The sequence below is a fragment of the Nyctibius grandis genome, chromosome 7 (assembly GCF_013368605.1).
Source record: "Nyctibius grandis isolate bNycGra1 chromosome 7, bNycGra1.pri, whole genome shotgun sequence".
In the NCBI taxonomy this organism is placed as follows: domain Eukaryota; kingdom Metazoa; phylum Chordata; class Aves; order Nyctibiiformes; family Nyctibiidae; genus Nyctibius; species Nyctibius grandis.
The window spans coordinates 42,214,783-42,236,988 of record NC_090664.1 but is presented as its reverse complement, the minus strand read 5'-3'; the positions used below and the strand labels follow the sequence as shown (position 1 = coordinate 42,236,988).

The 22,206-nt window shown below is 42.2% G+C and overlaps 1 protein-coding gene and 1 long non-coding RNA gene across 2 annotated transcripts; one reads left to right on the top strand and one right to left on the bottom strand.

The window, feature by feature from the left end:
- Positions 1-402: 402 nt before the first annotated feature.
- On the bottom strand, positions 403-19,962 carry MTPAP (mitochondrial poly(A) polymerase). The gene is given in 10 exon segments (XM_068404457.1): positions 403-1,657; positions 1,660-1,972; positions 3,730-3,803; positions 3,907-3,999; positions 5,857-6,083; positions 8,054-8,265; positions 15,367-15,591; positions 15,897-16,130; positions 16,666-16,838; positions 19,788-19,962. Coding segments are annotated over 10 exon segments (1,773 nt in total). The 3' UTR covers positions 403-1,610.
- Positions 19,963-20,005: 43 nt separating this feature from the next.
- Positions 20,006-22,002, top strand: LOC137665458 (uncharacterized). The gene is made up of 3 exons (XR_011048513.1): positions 20,006-20,619; positions 20,821-20,930; positions 21,327-22,002. It is a non-coding gene; the product is annotated as an uncharacterized lncRNA (long non-coding RNA).
- The last annotated feature ends 204 nt before the right edge of the window (positions 22,003-22,206 follow it).

Here is a 22,206-nt window from a genome sequence, read left to right as displayed (position 1 = left end):
AAAAAGTTAATATGAGAATTAATGCCTGTGACCCAGATAGTGACTATGTGAGTCATTATTCAAGAAAACATTCATGAATCAGAAATAGACACATATAAATATTATTTTAAACTCCAAATAAACTAATATGGACTTGATATGTAAGAGGGTCTTCCTGCCATTCAAGGTCTAACCCTTTGGTCTGACAACTGCTGGAAAGTACTTTTCCTCACCCAGTTTTTACAAGTACTTTCGCAACATGCGTTACTGGCCACAGTATTTCCAACAAATAAAAGAATCTAAAAATACTGAAAATGAAACAGTAATCATAAACATCAATGTTGCATCTGTATGATAATCTCTGAGTTACCGTAATTTCTTGTACAGAATTTCTGTTAAGAATAAAGACAACAGTCTGTAGAGTTGTTACCACCATTGCCATTTAGTTTTAATGCACAAGTGGCTCTCAAACTGAACAGGTAGAATACTCACAAATGTACCTGGAAAATCTATCTGACATTTGCCTCCCTTCATTTCCCTTTATGACTGACTTCCTTCCCTCTTCCCTCCTCTCCTTCTTCCTCTGAAAACACTCTTGTGGCAGATGGACAGAGAACTCAATGCTTTAAGTCAACAAGAAGCATTGACTCTCGCTGGCCCAACTGATCTGGAAGGGGGATAGTCACCATTCTGCTGAATATTGGAAAAACAGGGCAAGAATGGGAACAGAACTCCAGTGTGACACATGATTCCTTATGGAACTCTGCAAGGAAAAGATCCCTCTGCAAGGGATAGCGAGAGGAAGGCTTTGGTGTCACCTAGTAGGCAGCAACTTTGAGGAGAGTTATGAGACAAGACGGGCATGCAAAAGCCACTGCCTGAACCTGAAATACAGGTTTAAAGTGAAGTTGAAGGCAAAATGAGAAACATGAATGTATATACAACTGTGGGTGGGAACCAGTCCTATGGGTACAGAAAACAAGAGAGTTGACTGAAGAAATCTGAGATCGGGTGGCGAACAGAACAGCAAAACCACTTTTCCAACACAGAACAGTTGCACTACCCTTGGAGAGCAATGCTTTATGAAACTGCAAACCTTACTATCTAATTCCATTCTCTTTATTTTGTCTCAGCACTATCTACATGAATGGAAAACAATTGCAAAGACAGATACACGCACTTTGGTTTTACTGGCTTCCAGAACATGACCGGAATGGAAGCAATGGTTCTAATACATTCATCTTCTTTCAAACTGTGGTTTCACTGAAAGGTGGCTGTTTCTTGAGCTTTTACTTAGCGTATTATTTGTATGTTAGCCAACAGAAATCCCAAAGGCTTTTTCCCATGCTGCTCCTGTCAGTCTTTTTCTTTTTATTTGAAGAGCGCCCAACTGAAGGCTACTTCCAAAATGTATCTGTAAAACTTGCATTTGAATGCTCTTCATTCATAAAACAGATGGAAAAGTGAAGAGTAAGGAGGAGAAAAATGTGCAGAAAGAAAGCAGACCTGTACAAAAAGCATCACAACGGAAAACAGAGGTCATTTGACTCTCCATTTCACCATAATAGAAATATTAAAAGTAACGTTCTTCGGACTGTGTGTCACATTCAATTCCTAAAACAGAATATCAGCTACTGTGTTTCTGTGCTAAAAGTCACTTTCCCACTGCTTTTTGTAGACTGTTTGCATTATTTAACTTTAAAGAGTCCAAGAGGCTTCTGATTGTTTCACTTCCCATACCTTTCACCCTATTCTTCATCTTGTTGGGATTACTTTTTCCAAATGGTATCAGTAGGGCTGCCAGTCCCCAAGGCTCTTTATTGATCGTTCGCTGAGTTTTATCTTCCTTCTGTAAAATCCAGGCACTTTCTCTGGCCATAGCTACAAATTTCTCCAGCTGTGGCTGATTAACATTCTTGCTGATATTAAGGTCTTGTTCAAAGGGATTCCAGATATAAAGAGGAGACGACTCAGGTTTATTTACTTCCTTTCCCTGCAGAGAGTGTAAAGAAAAAGCCAAAGTTGCATATATGCATTATAGGCTGAGCAAATAACAAATCACTTGAGTTATTACATTAGCATTAAAAGTATTTTGACCTAGTAGAGACCTTTTTGCAAACAAAAGTCATTATTAATCAAGTTAATTTCCTGTCAACCTGACTGTATGACTCCTGTTCTCTGAATCCTCGTAGTGGTGGTTTTCCTTGACACATTCAGCTTAGATTTCCTTCAAGGCAAATAACACACAACTACAGCTTAGCCTGTCTTTTCGGCATTTCTCCCATTTGCTTTTCCACAAACCTCAGACCTCACTCATTGCAACCTCCTACTCCTATCTCCATTTGTGTATGGGCAGCATGAGTGTGTCATATTAACCTGCATAGCCCAGTTGATAAACTACTATAAACACTTAAGCTGTTCAAACCATTCCTCTCACAGTGCTCATTAAGAGCTAGTATGACAAGATTACTGCCTTGGCTGAAATTCCTCCCAGTTCAGTCTGTCTTTTAAGTACAGAGCTATTCAGGCCATGGTCCACTTTTGGGCGCTTGGTATAGTACAATGCAAGTTACTGACAACTATGTAGTTTGCTATTTAAATGCACTTCCATCTCAGTGCTTATCAGTGGTACTTAGTTGACCTGCTCTGTATTACAGAACCTCTTCAAGCCTTCCAGTGCAAGCTCTAGCAGGAATCTACCAGCTACTGCTAAGTCCAGGAAGTGCCCATGTACATGCTACATACTCTTGCCTCAGGGCCAAGAGGACTGACTAGTTAAACAGAAAAGCATCAGCAGCACAGACGTTTGCCCTGACTAGCTCAGGCTCCAACATGTGTATGTTTTTGCTTGCATTTTTTAAGGCTTAATGGCAAACAAAAGTTCTCCAGTTTAATGAATCAGTTTCTAGGATCAACTTGCAGCAGCAAAAAGAGCTCTTATGCCAGTAATCCAAAGTGCCCAAGTAGGAAACAGAACACAGAGTGTCCACACAGCAACATGGCACTGAAACTGCCCATCCTGTAAGCAGCCCAGCAGGAACAGGTGCAAGTTAAGGTAGTTACATTCATGTATATTTCTATTACACTTGCATGCACACACACACACATTATCAACAAATAGCATGACTTAAACATATACAGTAAACCAAAGTGATAGTTCAGACCTCCTGGCAAGCACAAAAGGATCGTGTTATCCATCATGCTTACTGAGTCGTAAGCACGCTTACTGTAGGCTGATGCAAACTGCAGTAGGAAACTCAAGTACCAAAAGCAAGTTTTAGAACCCAGTTGTAAGTTTTAAGGCAGACACTGTTTGGGTCTGGACTCACAACTTTAAATGCAAAGCCTCTTGGCGTACAGGGTTTGTCACAGACTTTTGCTGTGACATACATCATGGCATTTTAAAAGTTTTCCTCTCACAGAAGCAAAATAGTTTCTGCTTTTTAGAACTGCCACTTTTATTACAGGGTCGTCAAGAAAAATCATACAGGCTTAGCATCACAGTTTGTGCTCTCCAACATCTCCAAGTAATGACACTGTAACGTTCTTAATGATGCTGTAAGTGATTAGGCTCCGAGAAGAAAACTCTCTTGCTTCACAGAAAGGACTCAGTTTCTGGATACAACCAATTTAAATGTACTTTGTATATACAATTAAAAATGACAGAAATTGTTGCTTAGCATATGCAGTTTGTCAAACGGCAGACAGAGAAATTCAATTGATAATCATGAGAGGTTAGAATTCCTTTACCTTTCGAAGATTTATGGAATTCTTTCTGAAATCAAAGTTTCCAAAATATTCAAAAAAGTCACCCAACAATACATCTAAGGGAAAGAAAAACAATAGCCATCAGTAACATTAAGGAAAAGTTTATTTTCAATATGCTCATAAAAATAAAAAAGAAAAAGTTGATGAAGATTTACCTACCAAGTGTTTCTGTATTTTTTGTAAGTTTAATCTTGCTTAAATCACTAACAAATGAGCAATCACATCCTCCAATTACATGCTTGTCTTTTTCATCTGAAACACAAATTGCAGGCATATTTTGAAGTGATAAACAATAAAATGCCATTGTATTTAATAAAATTCAGTTAACAGACAGAATCACAGAATCACAGAATGTTAGGGATTGGAAGGGACCTCGAAAGATCATCTAGTCCAATCCCCCTGCCGGAGCACGATTGCCTAGACCATATCACACAGGAACACATCCAGGCGGGTTTTGAATGTCTCCAGAGAAGGAGACTCCACAACCTCTCTGGGCAGCCTGTTCCAGTGTTCGGTCACCCTCACCGTAAAGAAGTTTTTCCTCATATTTATGTGGAACCTCCTGTGTTCCAGCTTGCACCCATTGCCCCTTGTCCTGTCAAGGGATGTCACTGAGAAGAGCCTGGCTCCATCCTCATGACACTTGCCCTTTACATATTTATAAACATTAATGAGGTCACCCCTCAGTCTCCTCTTCTCTAAGCTAAAGAGACCCAGCTCCCTCAGCCTCTCCTCATAAGGGAGATCTTCCACTCCCTTAATCATCTTTGTGGCTCTGCGCTGGACTCTCTCTAGCAGTTCCCTGTCCTTTTTGAACTGAGGGGCCCAGAACTGGACACAATATTCCAGATGCGGCCTCACCAGGGCAGAGTAGAGGGGGAGGAGAACCTCTCTTGACCTGCTAACCACACCCCTTCTAATACACCCCAAGATGCCATTGGCCTTCTTGGCCACAAGGGCACACTGCTGGCTCATGGTCATCCTGCTGTCCACATGCCTGAATTCAATGAATGCAATCATATTAAGTAAATCAAGAGTTTACAAGTGAACTTTCAGGTTAAGATTCAACTTAAGTGGTTAAAGATTTAAAAGAAAAAAGTCTATGGACAGGCAAAGGAAAAGCAGCATGAGTAAATGGCTTATTTTCAAACGACTACAGGAATAAGGTGTAGGATGACTTTGTATCTCTGAAGTTACTTCTGTTAACAAACCTGCTATCTCTGACTACAGAGCTTTATTATATACTAAACAGCACAAATCTCTGAGGTTAATACCTATACAAGGGTTTCAAAAAAATCAGACCCAAAGTATCCACCATATTTTTCTGAAAAACTTAAAGAGAATTAGGAATATTCTTTTAAAATTTCAGGACAGGTGTTTTGGTTTATGTTTAAAAACTCTCTAGAATTCTGATGGAAATGCTTAAACTGATTTTAAAGCAATTGAACACAGACCTTTTTCTCCACTCCAAGCACTCAAGGCTTCCATGGAAGCATGTCAATAAGCAGAAGGCATGAGTGAGGAATCAGGAACTTGGGGTGTCATTCTCTATGCTTTCGTTAGATTTACTGAAGATAATACACCCTAAAAGCTCTGTATGAAACAGCCAGAACAGCTTGTTTGCGAAGATATAAGAATTATTTGCAGATGGCCTGAACAGTCTCAAGGATATTACAAATTGTGAGGAAAAAATATAGCCTTTCTTTTAAACATTTGGTTTCTATAAAACAATATGCATCATATCAATCTGCACAAAATCCTTAACAACTGCAGAGACATCTGAGACCTTACAAGTCTTCTAAAAACCAAAACACAAAATAAACAAAAAACAGGCAGCACGGAAACATTGAGCAAATAAATGACTTTTAATTATCTCTAAGTAGAATTTAGCATTGCATTGAAAATTGATTTATTTTGCCTTTAAAAATGCATTATTTTCAGAAAAAAAAAAAAAGATACAAGTAAAACTTGCATATTGCCTCAAACTTAAGGCACACATAATATACACTAGTATTTGAGAGCATAAAGAAATTGCTTGGGTTTATTCATCACTTTAGAGAAAACAAATGTGAAAGTCACTTCAATGAACACATGAACAGCTGTCCTTACCTGACAGTTCTTTAAGTTGGTCTAGTGTTGGAATGATAGGTGGTGATCTCCTTTGCAGAAAAAACATGACCATCATGGTCAGAGAGAAGTTTGTAATCCAGGTACCAGGAACACTACTTGTAAGTCCATGAACACGGGCCCAACATCGTACACTGAACACCAGCGCTCTTACACGGGAATCAAGACAGCCATAGATATACAAGAGTTCTGAACTTTTTATAGCAATGCTGAAGAAGAGATGAAGAGACATGTAAATAATGAGAGAATTGTGAAATACCAGATGCAGTGTTCGTTTTTCAGCCCTAGAGCATCAGTTATAAGGGAAAAGGGTATCCAGAAAAAAAACATTTAACTTTTATGCATTTAAAAAAATAGAAGAGAATGCCTGAAATTGTCCAGGATGAAATACCTGGTAGTGTTCCATAGTAAGAAGGATACAGTTATGAGTAAATAATAATACAGCATTTGCACCCTTTCCTGTTTCTTTGTTCCACATCACAGTGGGAGAAAAAAAAAAAACAACAAACCAAAACCAAAGCCAAAACCCACCATCAAGTACTCAGGAGTGAAACTATGCAGAATCAAGGCACAAAACACTGTTTAGTCACAATTGCCTTTGAGGTACATTAGATAATACCTCTATCCTAATATATAATAAAATACAACTAGAACTTCTTTTACAACTTTAATCTAAAAAGTAATAAAATAATGCACTGAAAAATACATGAAGTGCAGAGACACAATGAAATCTGCAAAACAAGTCAATTTGGTAATTTTCAAATTACTAACATTTGGTCCTGCTGAAAAAACAACTGATCTGGAAGGATAAAGGTTTTCAGATGGATCAGTTTTTGATCTGCTTCATCATATGGTTGTACAAACATTCACGTAGTGTACAAATGGGAGGGCAAGAAAAAGCAGAGAAAAATGGAAGCACAGTGTGAGAACAAAACTTACTTTGGGGTCAGTTTTAGTCTAAAGTGCTTGTTGAACTACAGTTGCAGGAGTTTTTACTCTCAGTCTTGCACTGAATTTTCCTAAAAATCCACCATGGCATTTTGGGGAAGTTTATCATGTCAAAGTTTTGTAACAGCTGGACTTCTAAAATTTCAACTGTGAAGTGCCTCCTTGTGTCCACAGAGGTTTCTTATTACTCCAAATGATAACTAGACAAGGCACACAGTCCCAATCAGCCAAACCATCAGCAGAGAATTAGAAGGAAGTTTGCACAGAACTGCATGCTGTCTTTCATTGTGGCTGCATATACAAAAGTAATTTTATTGTACGACATTTGCTGCCTTAACAACTCCTGCATATTCTGAAACAGAACCTTGGGTAATTCAGAAAATTCAGTCTAGGATCTGATTGTATCTGATGTAGACAAATCACAAAATCTGCACTGAAATTCATATCAAAAGTATTCTGAAAGATAGTCACTCATATTTTACTATTCCCTAACAACAATGAAAAGGGTTAGTAAATTATTTTCCACTATGTACCCTTATGTCAGGGCGATGGACAGATGCTGGATTAAGGTGGGTATTTCTTAATAAAATAAGTGACAGCGAAACAAATTATAGGCTTTACTATCAACCAAATGAGAGCAAGCTGGAAAAGGAAAAACGGTTGCAGAGAGAGGTATTTCTAAGAAGCCTGCTCCCTCTATTGGGCACTGCTGTGAAAGGTCCTAAATGACAGTAACACTTTAGACTCAGTTTTCTGATGCAGTGTGTTAATTTAGCATTCAAGACACCTTGCCAGCAAACAGGTGTATGCAGGCCCTTACGCAGAAAAAAAGGACAACTAACTAGAAGCTCAATCACTGAAAATTAACACAATGGAGCTGCTTAATCTGAAAAGCAATGGAAAGAAGGCTGTGAATGTACCCGTATACGTGAAGGGAAGTAATGACTAACGAACACTGCCTTCTTTCAATTCCTTACAAGCCAACCTTATTGTATAGAGTGGTTTTCAAGTCTTCAGTTTCAGCTAGCAAGTACTTCCTATGCTGGAGAAAGATATCTCAAGCACATTAAAACCTCAGCTCTAAAAGTCAAAAATATCCTTTTTACTTTCAGAGCCAACATTCACATTTGTTAAGAACACAGAAAGGAGTAGACTAAACAGTTTTCATTACAGGTTTTCTAAACATAAACTCATTAGTATTCTTCCTAAACTTTTTAAAACCAGGTCTCACCTGTTGCTCACTGACAGATCACACTGGAATCCTGTGGGTTGATGTGAAAATTTCACCAGCGGGCAGCGAGCATTGAGTATCTTCTGTACGCTCACACATCCAGGACCAAAGTTATCAAGGCAATCACCAATCACAGAAAGGATTTTCTGAGTTGCTAATCTTTCAGATGGTAATCTTTTCATCTGATACTCCATTTCAAAGGGACCTTTTTTCTAACACAAAATTTTAAAAATAAACTGTTAGTTCTGGAACCAGGGAGACATTTAAGAATACTTCTGAAAGACTACACCAATTTGCAAAGGAGTCTGTACAATGAGAGGCAGAAAGACAAGAATTATTCAAAGCAGCCCACAGAACTTTAAAAAGGTAAAACCATATTGCTTTCTCTGTTCTTTTTCAGTGATTCAATTTTTCTAGGTTAATAGCGATCGTTACTGTAAAGTTACTTGTTCAGATGAGGGTAAAATACTACTGCATCTCACTATTGCCTAAAACAAGTAATTCTGGAATTCCCGAGAGAGCAGATATGCTCTGACTGGAAAGAGAAGCACACAATTAAATTAAAAAGTAAGAGGGGCAAACCACAACCAAACCACTGTTACTTTCAAACCACCAGTAATTCCATTTCAAATCCTCAAAGAACCATGTGTTGTTAGTGAATCAAGTAGCAGTGTAAAGGAAAATGTCTTTTTCATTTAAAAAAATTAAAAAATTTTAGCATGCATATTACTTAATCCTTCAAAATGAAGGTAAATTTCTGTAAGACTTAATCACATCAGACAGTTTTTCTGAAAACTAAAAAAAAAGCGTGGAGATCTATTTTGACAACATCAGACATGAATTTTCCTGTTGGTCTTTGTATTTTGAACTGTCGTATTTGTAGCTTATACCTCAATAAAATAACTTCATACCTATGAAATCTCTGTTCTCTTTATAGTCTATGTTTTTAAGCCTCAGTTAATTTTGCTGGTTAATCCAGTACTTGACACTGACTTCTCCCCCTTGGAACACGTCATGGGTGAATGCATGCTATACAAACAGCATTACACAGCGACTTAACTAGTCCTCTGAGACACAGAGGAGGCTACTTTTGTTGTCACCGAGTTAGTGCAAAGAAAACACGCACTCACAGACAGGCGAAACAATTCACAAGTTATGGACCTTGCAACCTCTCCCACAAACTCACTTTCGGTGCTGAATTTCTGAGTCACTCTGGCGACTGAGGTGACTGTTCCTACTCTTCTCTTGCCAACAGTTCTCCAGCCAGCACGTGTGTTTTAACATAGCAGGACAAATGTCCCTAATCCCATCTGGCTGTGTAGCTGCATGCTACAGCAGGGCTGGCTCAAAGTGAAAGGAGTCTATAATTTTCAACACTGAGGTAGGTAACAGGAAAGAAAAAGACAGGGACTCGGCTGACATGTGGGTGTGCTGGTGTTCGGACCTTTATGTTTGTGACAAAAATCACAATGTGCCTTCCCAGACAGCAGCTCAGTATCTCTCAAAAGCTGGATGAAGACTTTTTTGTAATGATAAAGCAGACACTTAATAATTGATAGGACCTTCATACATAGCTTTGGTGCCAGCTGGGAGGGATGAAGTACTAATACACTTGCCCCAACCCTGTGGTTCTCCCCCTATTCTTGCCATGTTGCTCAAAACAGCAAATGTAGACAAAGTAAACTATTATGTTGGGGTAAATCAGTGTAGTACCCTCAGCAAGAAGCATAGCTGTTTTAACACAAAAACACTTACTCTAAAAATATCACACAACTCTGTTTTAAGTAATTCATTGATTTCACAAACTTCCTGCCTGTTAAAAACACCACACCTGTGGTCAAACACGGTACTGATAATCCACTCTTGGTAAAGAATGCTCCCACTTTTGCTGCTTTCACAATCAGTAATCAGTTTGCCATAAGACTCAGAAAATGTTATTTAATGTAAATAGGTGCTGAAATGCCTGGTCCTCCTCCATTGCCGGTACCTCCTGAAAGGCTGAAATAGCGCAGAAATCAGGAGATACCCTTTCCAGTGCTGCTACATCATCTTATAAGTAAAGCTACCTCCCCTTGTCTCCAGTCGTTCTAAGACAGTCAACTTATGTAGGGAGAGAATATCATTATCCCTATAAATCAAACTGCCAACTATATGAGACTTTTGCCTTCCTCTGAAGTATTGTCTGTTGCCTATTACAGGAAATACACCCAACATCTTATTTTCCTACTGTATTGGGTTTAAGTGGCAAGGTTTTGGTAGTGGGGGGGCTGCAGGGGTGGCTTCTGTAAGAAGACACCAGGAGCTGCTCCTCACGTTGGACAGAGACAGCTCCAGCCAGCTCAAGACGAACCCACCGCTGGCCAAAGCTGAGCCCATAAGCGATGCTAATGGTGCCTCTGTGCTAACATCTTTAAGAAAAGGTAAAAACCACTGCGCAGCAGCTAGGAGAGAGGAGTGAGAGAAATAGCCCTGCAGACACCAAGGTCAGTGAAGAAGGAGGGGGAGGAGGTGCTCCAGGCACCGGAACAGAGATTCCCTAGAAGACCATGGTGACGGAGGTTGTCCTCCTGCAGCCCATGGAGGTCCATGGTAGAGCAGATACCCACCCTGCAGCCTGTGGAGGACCCCATACCAGAGCAGGTGCATATGCCCTGAAGGAAGCTGCAGCATGTGGAGAGCCCATGCAGGAGCAGGCTCCTGGCAGGAGCTGCAGGCCATGCAGAGGAGCCCATGCTGGAGCAGGTTTTCTGGCAGAACCTGTGACCCTGTGGGGAACCCATGCTGAAGCAGTCCGTTCCTGAAGGATTGTACCCATGGGAAGGACCTGTGCTGGAGCAGTTCCTGAAGAGCTGCAGCCCGTGGGATGGACCCCACGCTGGAGCAGGGGAACAGCATGGGGAGGAAGCAGCAGCAGAGACAAAGTGTTATGAACTGACCACAACTCCCATTCCCCATCCCCCTGTGCCACTTGTGGGAAGGAGGTAGAAGTGTTGGGAGTGAAGTTGAGCCTGGGAAGAAGGGGGGTGGTGGGAAGGTGTTTTTAATTTTGCTTTTTTATTTCTAACTATCCTACTCTGTTATTAACTGGCAATAAATTGAGTCTGTTTTGCCCGTGATGGTAACTGGTAAGGGATCTCCCTGTCCTCATCTTGACCCATGAGTCCTGCATCTGGGCAAGAACAACCCCATGTACCAGTACAAGTTGGGGGCAGACCTGTTGGAGAGCAGCGTAGGGGAAAGGGACCTGGGGGTCCTAGTGGACAGCAGGATGTCCACGAGCCAGCAGTGTGCCCTTGTGGCCAAGAAGGCCAATGGCATCCTGGGGTGTATTAGAAGGGGTGTGGTTAGCAGGTCAAGAGAGGTTCTCCTCCCCCTCTACTCTGCCCTGGTGAGGCCGCATCTGGAATATTGTGTCCAGTTCTGGGCCCCTCAGTTCAAGGACAGGGAACTGCTAGAGAGACTCCAGCGCAGAGCCACGAAGATGATTAAGGGGGTGGAACGTCTCCCTTATGAGGAGAGGCTGAGGGAGCTGGGTCTCTTTAGCTTAGAGAAGAGGAGACTGAGGGGTGACCTCATTAATGTTTATAAATATCTAAAGGGCAAGTGTCATGAGGATGGAGCCAGGCTCTTCTCAGTGACATCCCTTGACAGGACAAGGGGCAATGGGTGCAAGCTGGAACACAGGAGGTTCCACATAAATATGAGGAAAAACTTCTTTACGGTGAGGGTGACCGAACACTGGAACAGGCTGCCCAGAGAGGTTGTGGAGTCTCCTTCTCTGGAGACATTCAAAACCCGCCTGGATGCGTTCCTGTGTGATATGGTCTAGGCAATCGTGCTCCGGCAGGGGGATTGGACTAGATGATCTTTCGAGGTCACTTCCAATCCCTAACATTCTGTGATTCTGTGATTTTCTCTCCCCATCCTGCTGAGGAGGTGGGAGTGAGAGTGCAACTGGGTGGGCAGCTGGAGTCCAGCCAGGGTTAACCCACCACGTCCACAAAGTTCTCTATGTGCTGGCACCTTAGTCTCCCCTTTTGGCTATGCTTAAATCAAGACACAAGAGTTGCACTAATGATTTTTATGCTCCTTTACAGGACAATGTTCTAATGTACCTTATTTTTGTACATACTTTCACATTGATGCAGCAAATCTGTCCACATTTTAGTGCTCCAAAATTTCAACAAAACCAACAAGATCATCATCTTTAGTGCATAAGACTGTGCTTGCACACAAGACAGAAGCCTCACTGCACCACAGAGTATAAGTGACGAGTGGTGTCCCTCAGGGGTCCGTACTGGAACCAGTACTGTTTAATATCTTCATCAGTGACATAGACAGTGGGATCGAGTGCACCCCCAGCAAGTTTGCAGATGACACCAAGCTGAGTGGTGAGTTGACACACCTGAAGAACAGGATGGCATCCAGAGGGACCTGGACAAGCTCGAGAACTGGGCCAATGTGAACATCATGAGGTTCAACAAGGCCAAGTGCAAGGTCCTGCAGGTGGGTCAAGGCAACCCCCCAGTATCAGCACAGGCTGGGGGATGAAGGGATTGAGAGCACCCCTGCGGAGAAGGACTTGAGGGTATGGGTGGATGAAAAGCTTGACATGGCTCGGCAATACGCGCTCACAGCCCGAAAGGCCAACCGCATCCTGGTCTGCATCAAAAGAAGAGTGGCCACCAGGTCGAGGGAGGTGATTCTGCCCCTCTACTCTGCTCTGGTGAGACCCCCACCTGCAGTACTGCGTCCAGCTCTGGAGTCCTCAGCACAGGAAAGACATGGACCTGTTGCAGCAAGTCCACAGGAGGGCCACAAAAATGATCAGCAGGATGGTACACCTCTCCTATGAAGAAAGGCTGAGACAGTTGAGGTTGTTCAGCCTGAAGAGAAGGCTCTGGGGAGACCTTATTGCAGCCTTTCAAGACTTAAAGGGGGCTTATAAGAAAGATGAGGACAGACTTTTTTAGTAGGGCCTGTAGTGATAGGACAAGGGGGTAATGGGTTTAAACTAAAAGAGGGTAGATTCAGACTAGATATAAGGAAGAAATTTTTTACAATGAGGGTGGTGAAACACTGAACAGGTTGCCCAGAGAGGTGGTAGATGCCCCATCCCTGTAAACATTCAAGGTCAGGTTGGATGGGGCTCTGAGCAACCTGATCTAGTTGAATATGTCCCTGCTCATTGCAGGGGGTTGGACTAGATGACCTTTAAAGGTCCCTTCCAACCCAAAGTATTCTATGATTCTGTGATTCTATGTGTGCCACACAGCCTATTAACCTGTCATGTAACTTAAAGACATAGGCTCAGATAGTACGCCTGCTGGCTTTTGCTGCAGCATGCCCATATTAGTAAGTCTGTCAATCCTCCACAAGCAATCGCAACTGCTAGTAAACCCGTCCATCATCGAATAACTCTAAAGTTCACAACAGAACTTCTATTTCTACAGAGGATGAATACTAAAGAAAACAGCTAGTTACAAAACATGCTTTGAAAATAGACATTTTATACTTGAAAGATTTTTCCCTCAAAATTTAAGAGATAATTTTACTGTTCAAATGTAAAGGGTTCCTAGATTTTAACACTTCCTACACATGCATGATGATCCTACTCTTCAGCTGACATATTTGCTTTCATTGTTTGATCACTGCAATAATACTAAAAACTGTATACATTTGAAGGGATAATTCTTTAAAAATAAAGTACATGGCAATATACAAATTGTACAGAAAAGCTGAGTGAATTTCCCATCTTCAAAAGCTTAAGCCCATTGTAATTTTTTTTTTAAGGAAAGACAAAGCTAGTTTTCCCCAAACTATCTGTCACCATACAAATGAAAAGTTTTCAAAACACCAGAATCACTTACTTAATTACCCATTCAGAATCACAACTTCTCCACAGGGCATTTCTGATCCAACTTTCCCTTCTTCCTATCCCAGTTTCCATCTCTTTCATATTTTGTTCACCAATCCAAAAGGACATTTACACTGTCCACAGTCAAAAAAACAGCAGCAAGAGGTAGGAGCCTTCCAAAAATGCCTTGTCTAGTCCTTTCCCATTCTTTATGCCTACACGCACAAGGACTGAGACATAACCTACTCTAAATAACCATTATGATTTGAAGCTGCTCAAATACCAACGCTAAACATGTGAACTTGGTTACATAGTGCAGATTTCCAAATCGTAGTATGGGTTAAGACATGATTAAGATTAAATTTAATATGTGCATTGAAAAAGGCAATACTGTTGACTGAATATTGCTTACTGGAAGTCTTGTAACCCTCCAACTTCTTGAGGTATTAATGCAATTTCTGTACTTTGGTCAGCGTATTCAGTTGAGTGTATTTCAGTTTCAAGCCTCTACACTTGCTTAGTAATCACCGCTTATCTTGGTGCTTACTGTTGTATTATCAATGAGGCATTCAAACAACTATGAAGTATCTTACAGAAAGTCTGACAACTGAAATATCTGCATTATTGATCTGGCTCAGTTCCTGTTCTGCTCCTGGGACCTGGTCCCCAAAACATCTACAGTTCACATATACCAGCTTATCCTCAGATTCCTTTCAGGACTACGTCAATTCCCTTCACAATGAAAATCAGGTGCTGTTAACATGATAATTTTCCCTGGACAGACAACAACATTACCATGTGTGCCACCTGCAACTATTCACCAATACTACTATCCCAGGTCTTAAACTTTCACACCTCCACACACTTTTATTTGTGTGTGTATATATGCACCCCAGTACATAATTCAGTAACCTCTCTGTAGCATGAAGTCAATTCTTTAAGCTAAGGAAACTTAGTTTAAACAACTCTTTAAACTAAAGGAAAAGAACCTGACAACCCTCCCAAAATGCACATGCACACACACGCACAAAACTATTATGCTTTAGAACATGGGAGGACCCTAAAAATCAAAGCCAAGCTTTTAAATAGCACGGATGAAGCCCAGCAGCTCCAGAGAAGAAAACACAACAGTAGGATGAGGATGCGAAGGTCTGACACTGCCAAATCAGCTTCAGAGGATGAGGGGTTTTTTTCCATAGTGAAGTTCACCTTGACAGTACAAAGTCTATGTAAACACCAAATAATTTTCTTCCTATTGCAAGGAAGATCTCTTTCATGTTACATCCAGCTTTTGAAAGTCTTCAAGTCCAAACATTCAAATAAACTTGTTCACAATCTATAGTACGAACTTATGTAAAACCTAAGTATAAATAAACTGATTCCTGTGTGTGAAACAGCAAATGAGCTGTTCTGTTGAAGAAATCCAAAAGACTGAAGATGCACTGCATAATCTTACCATTTTTGTAGCATGCTTTCGTGTATCATGGAAGTCCAGAAACATGTCCACATCACATCCCAATTTGCCAAAGGTGTTGACTGAAGAGCCAAATGGCTTTACCGTGCTGTCTGGAAAATATGCACGTGCAAAATCCCGAACCAGAGAACAGGCCAGAAATCGGAGCTTGATATTTTCTTCCGTAAGCTGATATTCATTCAGTAGAACGTACATTTGACTGCTTATCTAGTTAAGAAAACAAACATTGTAAAAATACAATGACCAATCCTCTATCTATTAATATATATTTTAATCTACTTAATATCAATGTAATAGTTTATTTCATAGAGAAGAAATTATTTTGACAATTAAAACAACTGATTTCGTCTATTTGTTTCAATGTAGGAGAACCATTCACACAAAATTCTAACGGGCTACTTTTTTGTTATTGCATTAGAAATAAATTGCTTTTTAAGTTGCACATGACTACTTGCAAATCTAAAATGGATGTGCTTCATTTTTAACAGAGAGATCTAGAAACCTATACTTACATTGTCTGCATGACAAAGCTTTTGAATAAGCTCTTTCACTGGAATGTGAGACTGAGGAGAGAGGTGAACTGGTGTCTCTTCAGTAGCTTGACTCACTGGGATTTTCAGCGTGAAAGTAAAAAGTCGAGATTTAAATGGGACAACATGATGCTCTGCAGCACTTGGAATTCCAATAGCATCCTGCAATGAGGCTATACTGTCCTTTTCAGAAAATTCTATTAAAGCATGGATACCCTAAAACATTAAGAATGGAAACAGACCGGGTTAGATAAATGCATACAAACCTTGAACTGATTGTACTGATATTATTCAGACGTTTCTGGGAGTATTGAGACAGTTTAATACAACAGTCCTGAAGCTGAACGCTAGGTTCTGTACCTCAACACTTTTTAGACAGTTTTTCACAAAAGGTCAAAAATATTTAAGACATGCTATTCTTGGCAGTAAGCAGTAAATATAAAAGTTGTAAAATCTACTTATCTTCAGAACTGTAATGCTCAAGAAACACATAATGAACAGTACTATGTAAAAGTTTCAAAGATTTAGTGCAAACCAGGTAGCTAGCTATCCCTTTGAGGAGGTGTTGCTTAGCTGACTTATGAATAAAAATCTGTTGCTCAGCAACTTGTAAACATTAACAAAGATAACAGCTAATTTAATATACTAATTATATATAATTTGCTTAACTTGCATGTATGAAGCCTTGACCAAATGCTAGTATTTCTTTTTGTCTAAGTCTAGATTTCAGTTCACATTGTTAATTACTTACACGATTTTCAAAAAAGAAATGACTCTTAATGTTTCCATGACTGGATAAATACTGCAATAATTTTTTTTCATTAAGTTTTGGTGGGCACTTAATTAAAACAGTTCGTTCTGCTTGCTCCGATCGTTCTGTTTGAACCTCAGTGAATGTCTTCTTTCTGGTATTGACTTCAGCATCTGTGAGAAGAAATGAGCATTAAGGCTTTTTTATATAAACTGGAAGATTTAAAACCGATTTTAGTACACTTAATCTCTTCCTCTGGATTGAACAACTGAACAAAGGTTTGTCCTGGCTCTCTAAGAGGGTTACAGCAAAAGAGAAAACAATCAAGAATGAATGAAAGACACAAACATAAGTGTATTTCCCTCAAAAATGCATACATCTGTAAGAATAGGGAATAGGAAATGTAGGAAGAAAACAATATTGACTTCCTTCAATGCCACAGGAAGCTTCATGATACAAGGAATCTTTGCTCTTCTTTGACTTGCTGTTCACCATCAAAAAACTCAGCATACACAGTTGGACTCTACATACCACTCTGGAAATACCAAGCTGCACTGAAAAGATCATCTCTCTCAGCTACCACAAAACCAGCTGTCCTGGTTTTGGCCAAGATAGAGTTAATTTTCTTCCTAGTAGCTGGTATAGTGCTGTGGTTTGGATTTAGGATGAGAATAATGTTGGTAACACATGGATGTTTTAGTTATGGCTGAGCAGTGCTACACTAAGTCAAGGACTTTTCAGCTTCTCATCCTGCCCTGCCAGCGAGGAGGCTGGGGGTGCACAAGAAGCTGGGAGGGGACACAGTGGGACGGCTGACCCAAACTGGCCAAAGGGGTATCCCACACCATATGATGCCATGCTGAACATGCTGAACAATAAAACTGGGAGGGAGTTGGTCAGGGGGCGGCAGTGGCTGCTTGGGACTGGCTGGGCATCGGTCAGCAGGTGGTGAGCAATTGCATTGTGCATCACTTGTTTTGTATATTCTTTTATCATTATTATTTCTTCTTTTTCTGTCCTATTAAACTGTCTTTATCTCAACCCACAAGTTTTACCTTTTTTCTGATTCTCTCCTCCATCTCACTGCAGGGCGAGCGAGCGAACAGCTGTGTGGTGTTCAGCTGCCTGCCGGGTTAAACCACAACACCAGCACTTTCACCCTTGGAACAATTCAAGACTTGCTTACTTTTACAACTCATCACCTTCTTTTATAGTAAACTCCTACTCAAAATTTTCGTTTAATACTATACTTTCATCTACTCTACCACAATAAACCTACAGATCAGTCATATCTCACCACATTACCAGCAATCTATATTGCTGCTGACAGCTTACAGAATTAACATGGAAATGAGAAATGTTGGAACATCCAGAAACACAGAAACTTTTTTCTTGTTTGCATACAGGCAAAGAGGCCATTTGAAATCATAGTCACTTCCCCACATAACTCTCAAACTAATCCATTGACCACATCACATTACTGGAGCCTGCGAAGCTGCTCCTGATAATACTGCCATTTGTCGTTCAGACTGGGAAGCTGGAGAACATGCAGTTATTCCCCTGCAGCAACTAGCTGCTACAGAAAGATTCAACGGAGAGCTCTTTATTCTAGGTTTTTGATTTTGAGGAACCCATGGGATATTGTGGCCTCAAGAAAATCTTAACCATCATCTAATGACACTTGTTAGCATTTATTAATATTTCTAAAAAATCTTTTATTTTACAAGTTTATTGTGCTCTCACACAGGCTTGTAAGTAATAAATAGCCAAAGCAGTTGTTTCAATAGCTTAGTTTTATATAGCATTTTTCATCAGAACACCACAGAAGCACTTTATGAAGATGCTAAATACCCTATTTTCTGTGGGGGCAGAGTAGCATGAAGTGACTGAGACACAGAAAGGACGAGTCCCATGGACAAGTGATACAATCAGGAAATGAACCCAGATCTTCTCACTCCCACAGCTCTCTGCAGTAGACTGGAGTGGCTATGTGATTCCTGCCTGATTTACTACCTGTACATGCTTAGTTACTATAGCAGAAGATGTGCTTTGACATCTCTTCCCAGCTCTGCTGTCATTTGCACAGTCTGAGCATAGCACAGATGCAGATGACCACATCCAAACGGTGGTTGTAAGCATTTTAAATGCATGAGAGGCAGTCCACTTCGCTTTCTTCCCCTGTTCCATACATTTCCAGTTAGTGCCAGAGAGTTTCACAATCATTTTAAACAGGTATACACCAACACTGCTGCTGGAAGAAAGAGCCCCATCCTCCACTTGGTGCTCGTATATATTCTAATGCTGCCCTCAGCATGCTGATGCTCATGTAAGCATTCACATAGTCATGTAGCAAAGCAGGTGGGACTAATGATCAAATTTATACACCAAAACACAAATGATTAACTGAAATCTGGAATTGTTCTTTAATCGAGTTTGTTGCATATCTGTTAGTACAAGGATATGAACGGCAAAAGATTGTTGGTTTTGTGAAACTGTGATAATACAGCCTGATCTTCTCCTCTCTTCAAATAAATGTTGCTACCTGATGTTTTTCAAGCTCTGAAACGTGAACATAAGTAGAAGCACAGGCCTCATGCTCACAAAGGCATTAACTGTAAGTTACACGGTACACCCAAGTTACAGCACATCAGCAATGGCCAGGCCTCACTAGTTCTTGGCTTGTACTGAAGACACGGCAACAACCAAACGTTTCCCATGTCTTTTTAAGGGTGTCCCTCAGGAATAACCACTGTCACTTCATACACCTCTAGCTGATGTCTACGTTTAATAAACCAAGCCCTAAACAATGGCAGCGGATTCTGGCCTCCTGGACCGCACCCTGGCGCTACGGCCGGGAAAGCACAGACCAACCTCACTGCCGCCGGGCTCCCCCCGGGCAGGGGCTGCCCGGGCCCTGAGAAGCACATGACGCCCGGGACGCCGCTAGAGCCCGGGAGCCTCTCCTGGAGCCGAACCGCCCGCCACAACCACGACAGGCAGTCACTCCGCTCCCCATGCCCTCGCCTGGCCTCATCGCCCCCCGGGACAAACAGCCGCGCCGCCCCGGCCCCACACGGCAGCCAGGCCCTGAGGGGAACGCGGCGCGGCCCGGCGACCCCTACCTTCACCTGCCCCCTCGGCGCCGGCTGCCTGCGGCGCCCTCTGCACCGCGGCGCCGGAGGAGCTGGGGCGGGCCTGCCCGCGGCCCGCGCAGCCGCCGGCCGCCGCCGCGGGGCCAGGGAGGCGCAGGCGGCCCCGCAGCAGGGACAGCGCCCGCCCGCCCGCGCGGTGCGCCATTACCGGGCAGCACGGCGCCGGCAGCAGCCTCTGCGCAGGCGCCGGCTGCCGCGTTCGACGGCGGCCGGCGAGGCTCAGGCTTCCTCCGTCTGGCGCGGAGCGGCGCCCCGGTGCACTGGGCAGGTTCTGGGTTACGGGCACGACGTTTCCCGGGCCGGGAAGGGCTGTCGGTGCCGCCGAGGCGTGTGAGAGCGGGTAGCTGCCTGCTCTGGCGTGAGGGAGCAAGCCTATCCGGCCGGCCCGGGCCAGGCCTATGGCGTGTGTGTGCGGGCAGCTGCCTGCGTCAGGCGGAGGGAGCAAGCTGAGCTGCGCAGGCCAGGCCCATGGCATGCGGGTACAGGCAGCTGCCTGCCCGACGGGAGGAAGCACACCGCGGCCTGGGCCTCCTGCGTGCCCGGCTGCCAGAGCCTGCGGTCACCACTCGCACGAGCCCCTCCAGCCGAGGGCAGGAGGATAAAGGTGGGCATGGAGATGAACCTGAAGGGGAAATAAAACGCCTCGTCCCATACCCGGGGTGCAAAAGCGGGCTTACTGCAGAGGCGGCAGTGCGCTCGTTCTGAGGGATCGGAAAGGCAGTGGTTGGGGCGCAGAGCTGCAGGGCGCCCAGGAAGTTGTCGTTGGCCTGCGGTGTGGTTCCTTGGATGTGGAATGGAGAAGGTATTGTTTTCTTTAGTGTTTAAAAACAGTAATTTATGTAAATTACTGATGTGGGTACATCTGTAGAGTATGTTAGGGGCCATGTGATTACTTTGTGTGTTAGCAGGTCTTCACTGATGAGCTACAGTCTTGGTAGCCTCTGGCTAAGCCAGGATCTGTACGTAATTGCTATATTCTTATTGTCTTTATTTTGTATCCCAGGATGATCCAGAAGACAGAGAGTAGATTGCTTTTAAAATACTACATTTCAATTTGTATCCTATGTACACATGCCACTGAGCAGAAGCTTGTGTTTCCTCCATCTCTCCATGGTAAGTACGCAAGTTTCCTCTGGAATTCTATGACTTGTCCTTCCTAAATTCATTATGTGGAGACAGAGAAACTCCTCCTCTTTTTGCCTTTGAAGCTGGTCTGAAAAAGGAAAATAGTTTAATTAAAATTAATTACAGGTTTAGGAAAACTAATAACCCAAGCAAGTTCCTGAAAGAGGATAGCTAAGGTTTCCTAGCGTGAGAGCTGCTACATGTTAAGGATGTGTTACTCAGCCTTAACCCCCCACTTTCAAGGTGCTGCCAATTCTGCCCTCTTCTAGGCCTGGCCTCTCTCCTTTTCACCTCTCCTGTACCTTGTTCCTAATTCCCCTTTATTTCCTTCCTCTGTTTTTTTCTTCCTTTAATCATCTTCAACTTTCTTGCATTTTTTCACAGATAGTGCTTAGCAAATGCACAGAATAGTGCAATTGAACAAGATAAAACTCAACGAAGAAGATACGTAATCCTTTATGGAGGTTTGCCAATGTATTTAGCATCGGTATGTTTTGGAGGAGAAGCCATGTGTGAGCAGAGGTTAACCCTGCTACAGTGTTCCACATACTAAGTTGTGATGCTAAGGAAAACAAACTCAGGTAGTGAGTCGGAATCCCTGCACATTTCAGAATGTCATTTGTGCCATACTTTGGGCAATTTTGAACAACATTGGAGAGGTAGCAAACGTGTAACCTTTAAACGAAGGAGTCTGTGTGTCTGGATAATATAAACAGAAAAGGACTTGTACGTACTGATAATAAGCACTGAAGCCTAAGGTGAGCATTTGTCCTGAAACTTTATAATGAAAGTTTTGCCATTGACTTCAAGAAGCAAATAGTCATTATAGTGCAGATAATAAACAGAAAATACAGCTCGTGTCTCATGAGATCTGGAGACAGGTTCAACTTATCAGCTCCTAGTGCTGCGACAACTGGTCTTGGTGATCAAGGGGTGCCACTTCTCTCCTTAAAAACTAATTCACTGAAGAGGAGCTGTTCGGCAGCACAGTCCTACAAGAGTTACTGCCTTTTGGATGAGAAATAAAATGTAGTTCTGCCCAATTTTAGCATTTACCAAACTCATGCTACTGTCTCCTGGAGTATTTTAATCCTCTGCTGCTAACAAATCCTTCGCATTGTTGTCCTAAATTCCACCAGAGTGTCAGCTGAAGTTTCATTCAGAAAACGCTTAAACGGACTGTGTGTGGGAAGCTGCTGGGATCCCCTCTAGATGTGCACGGGAACGTCAGGGGCCGTAGGAAAGGGGTTCACCCATGCCACCG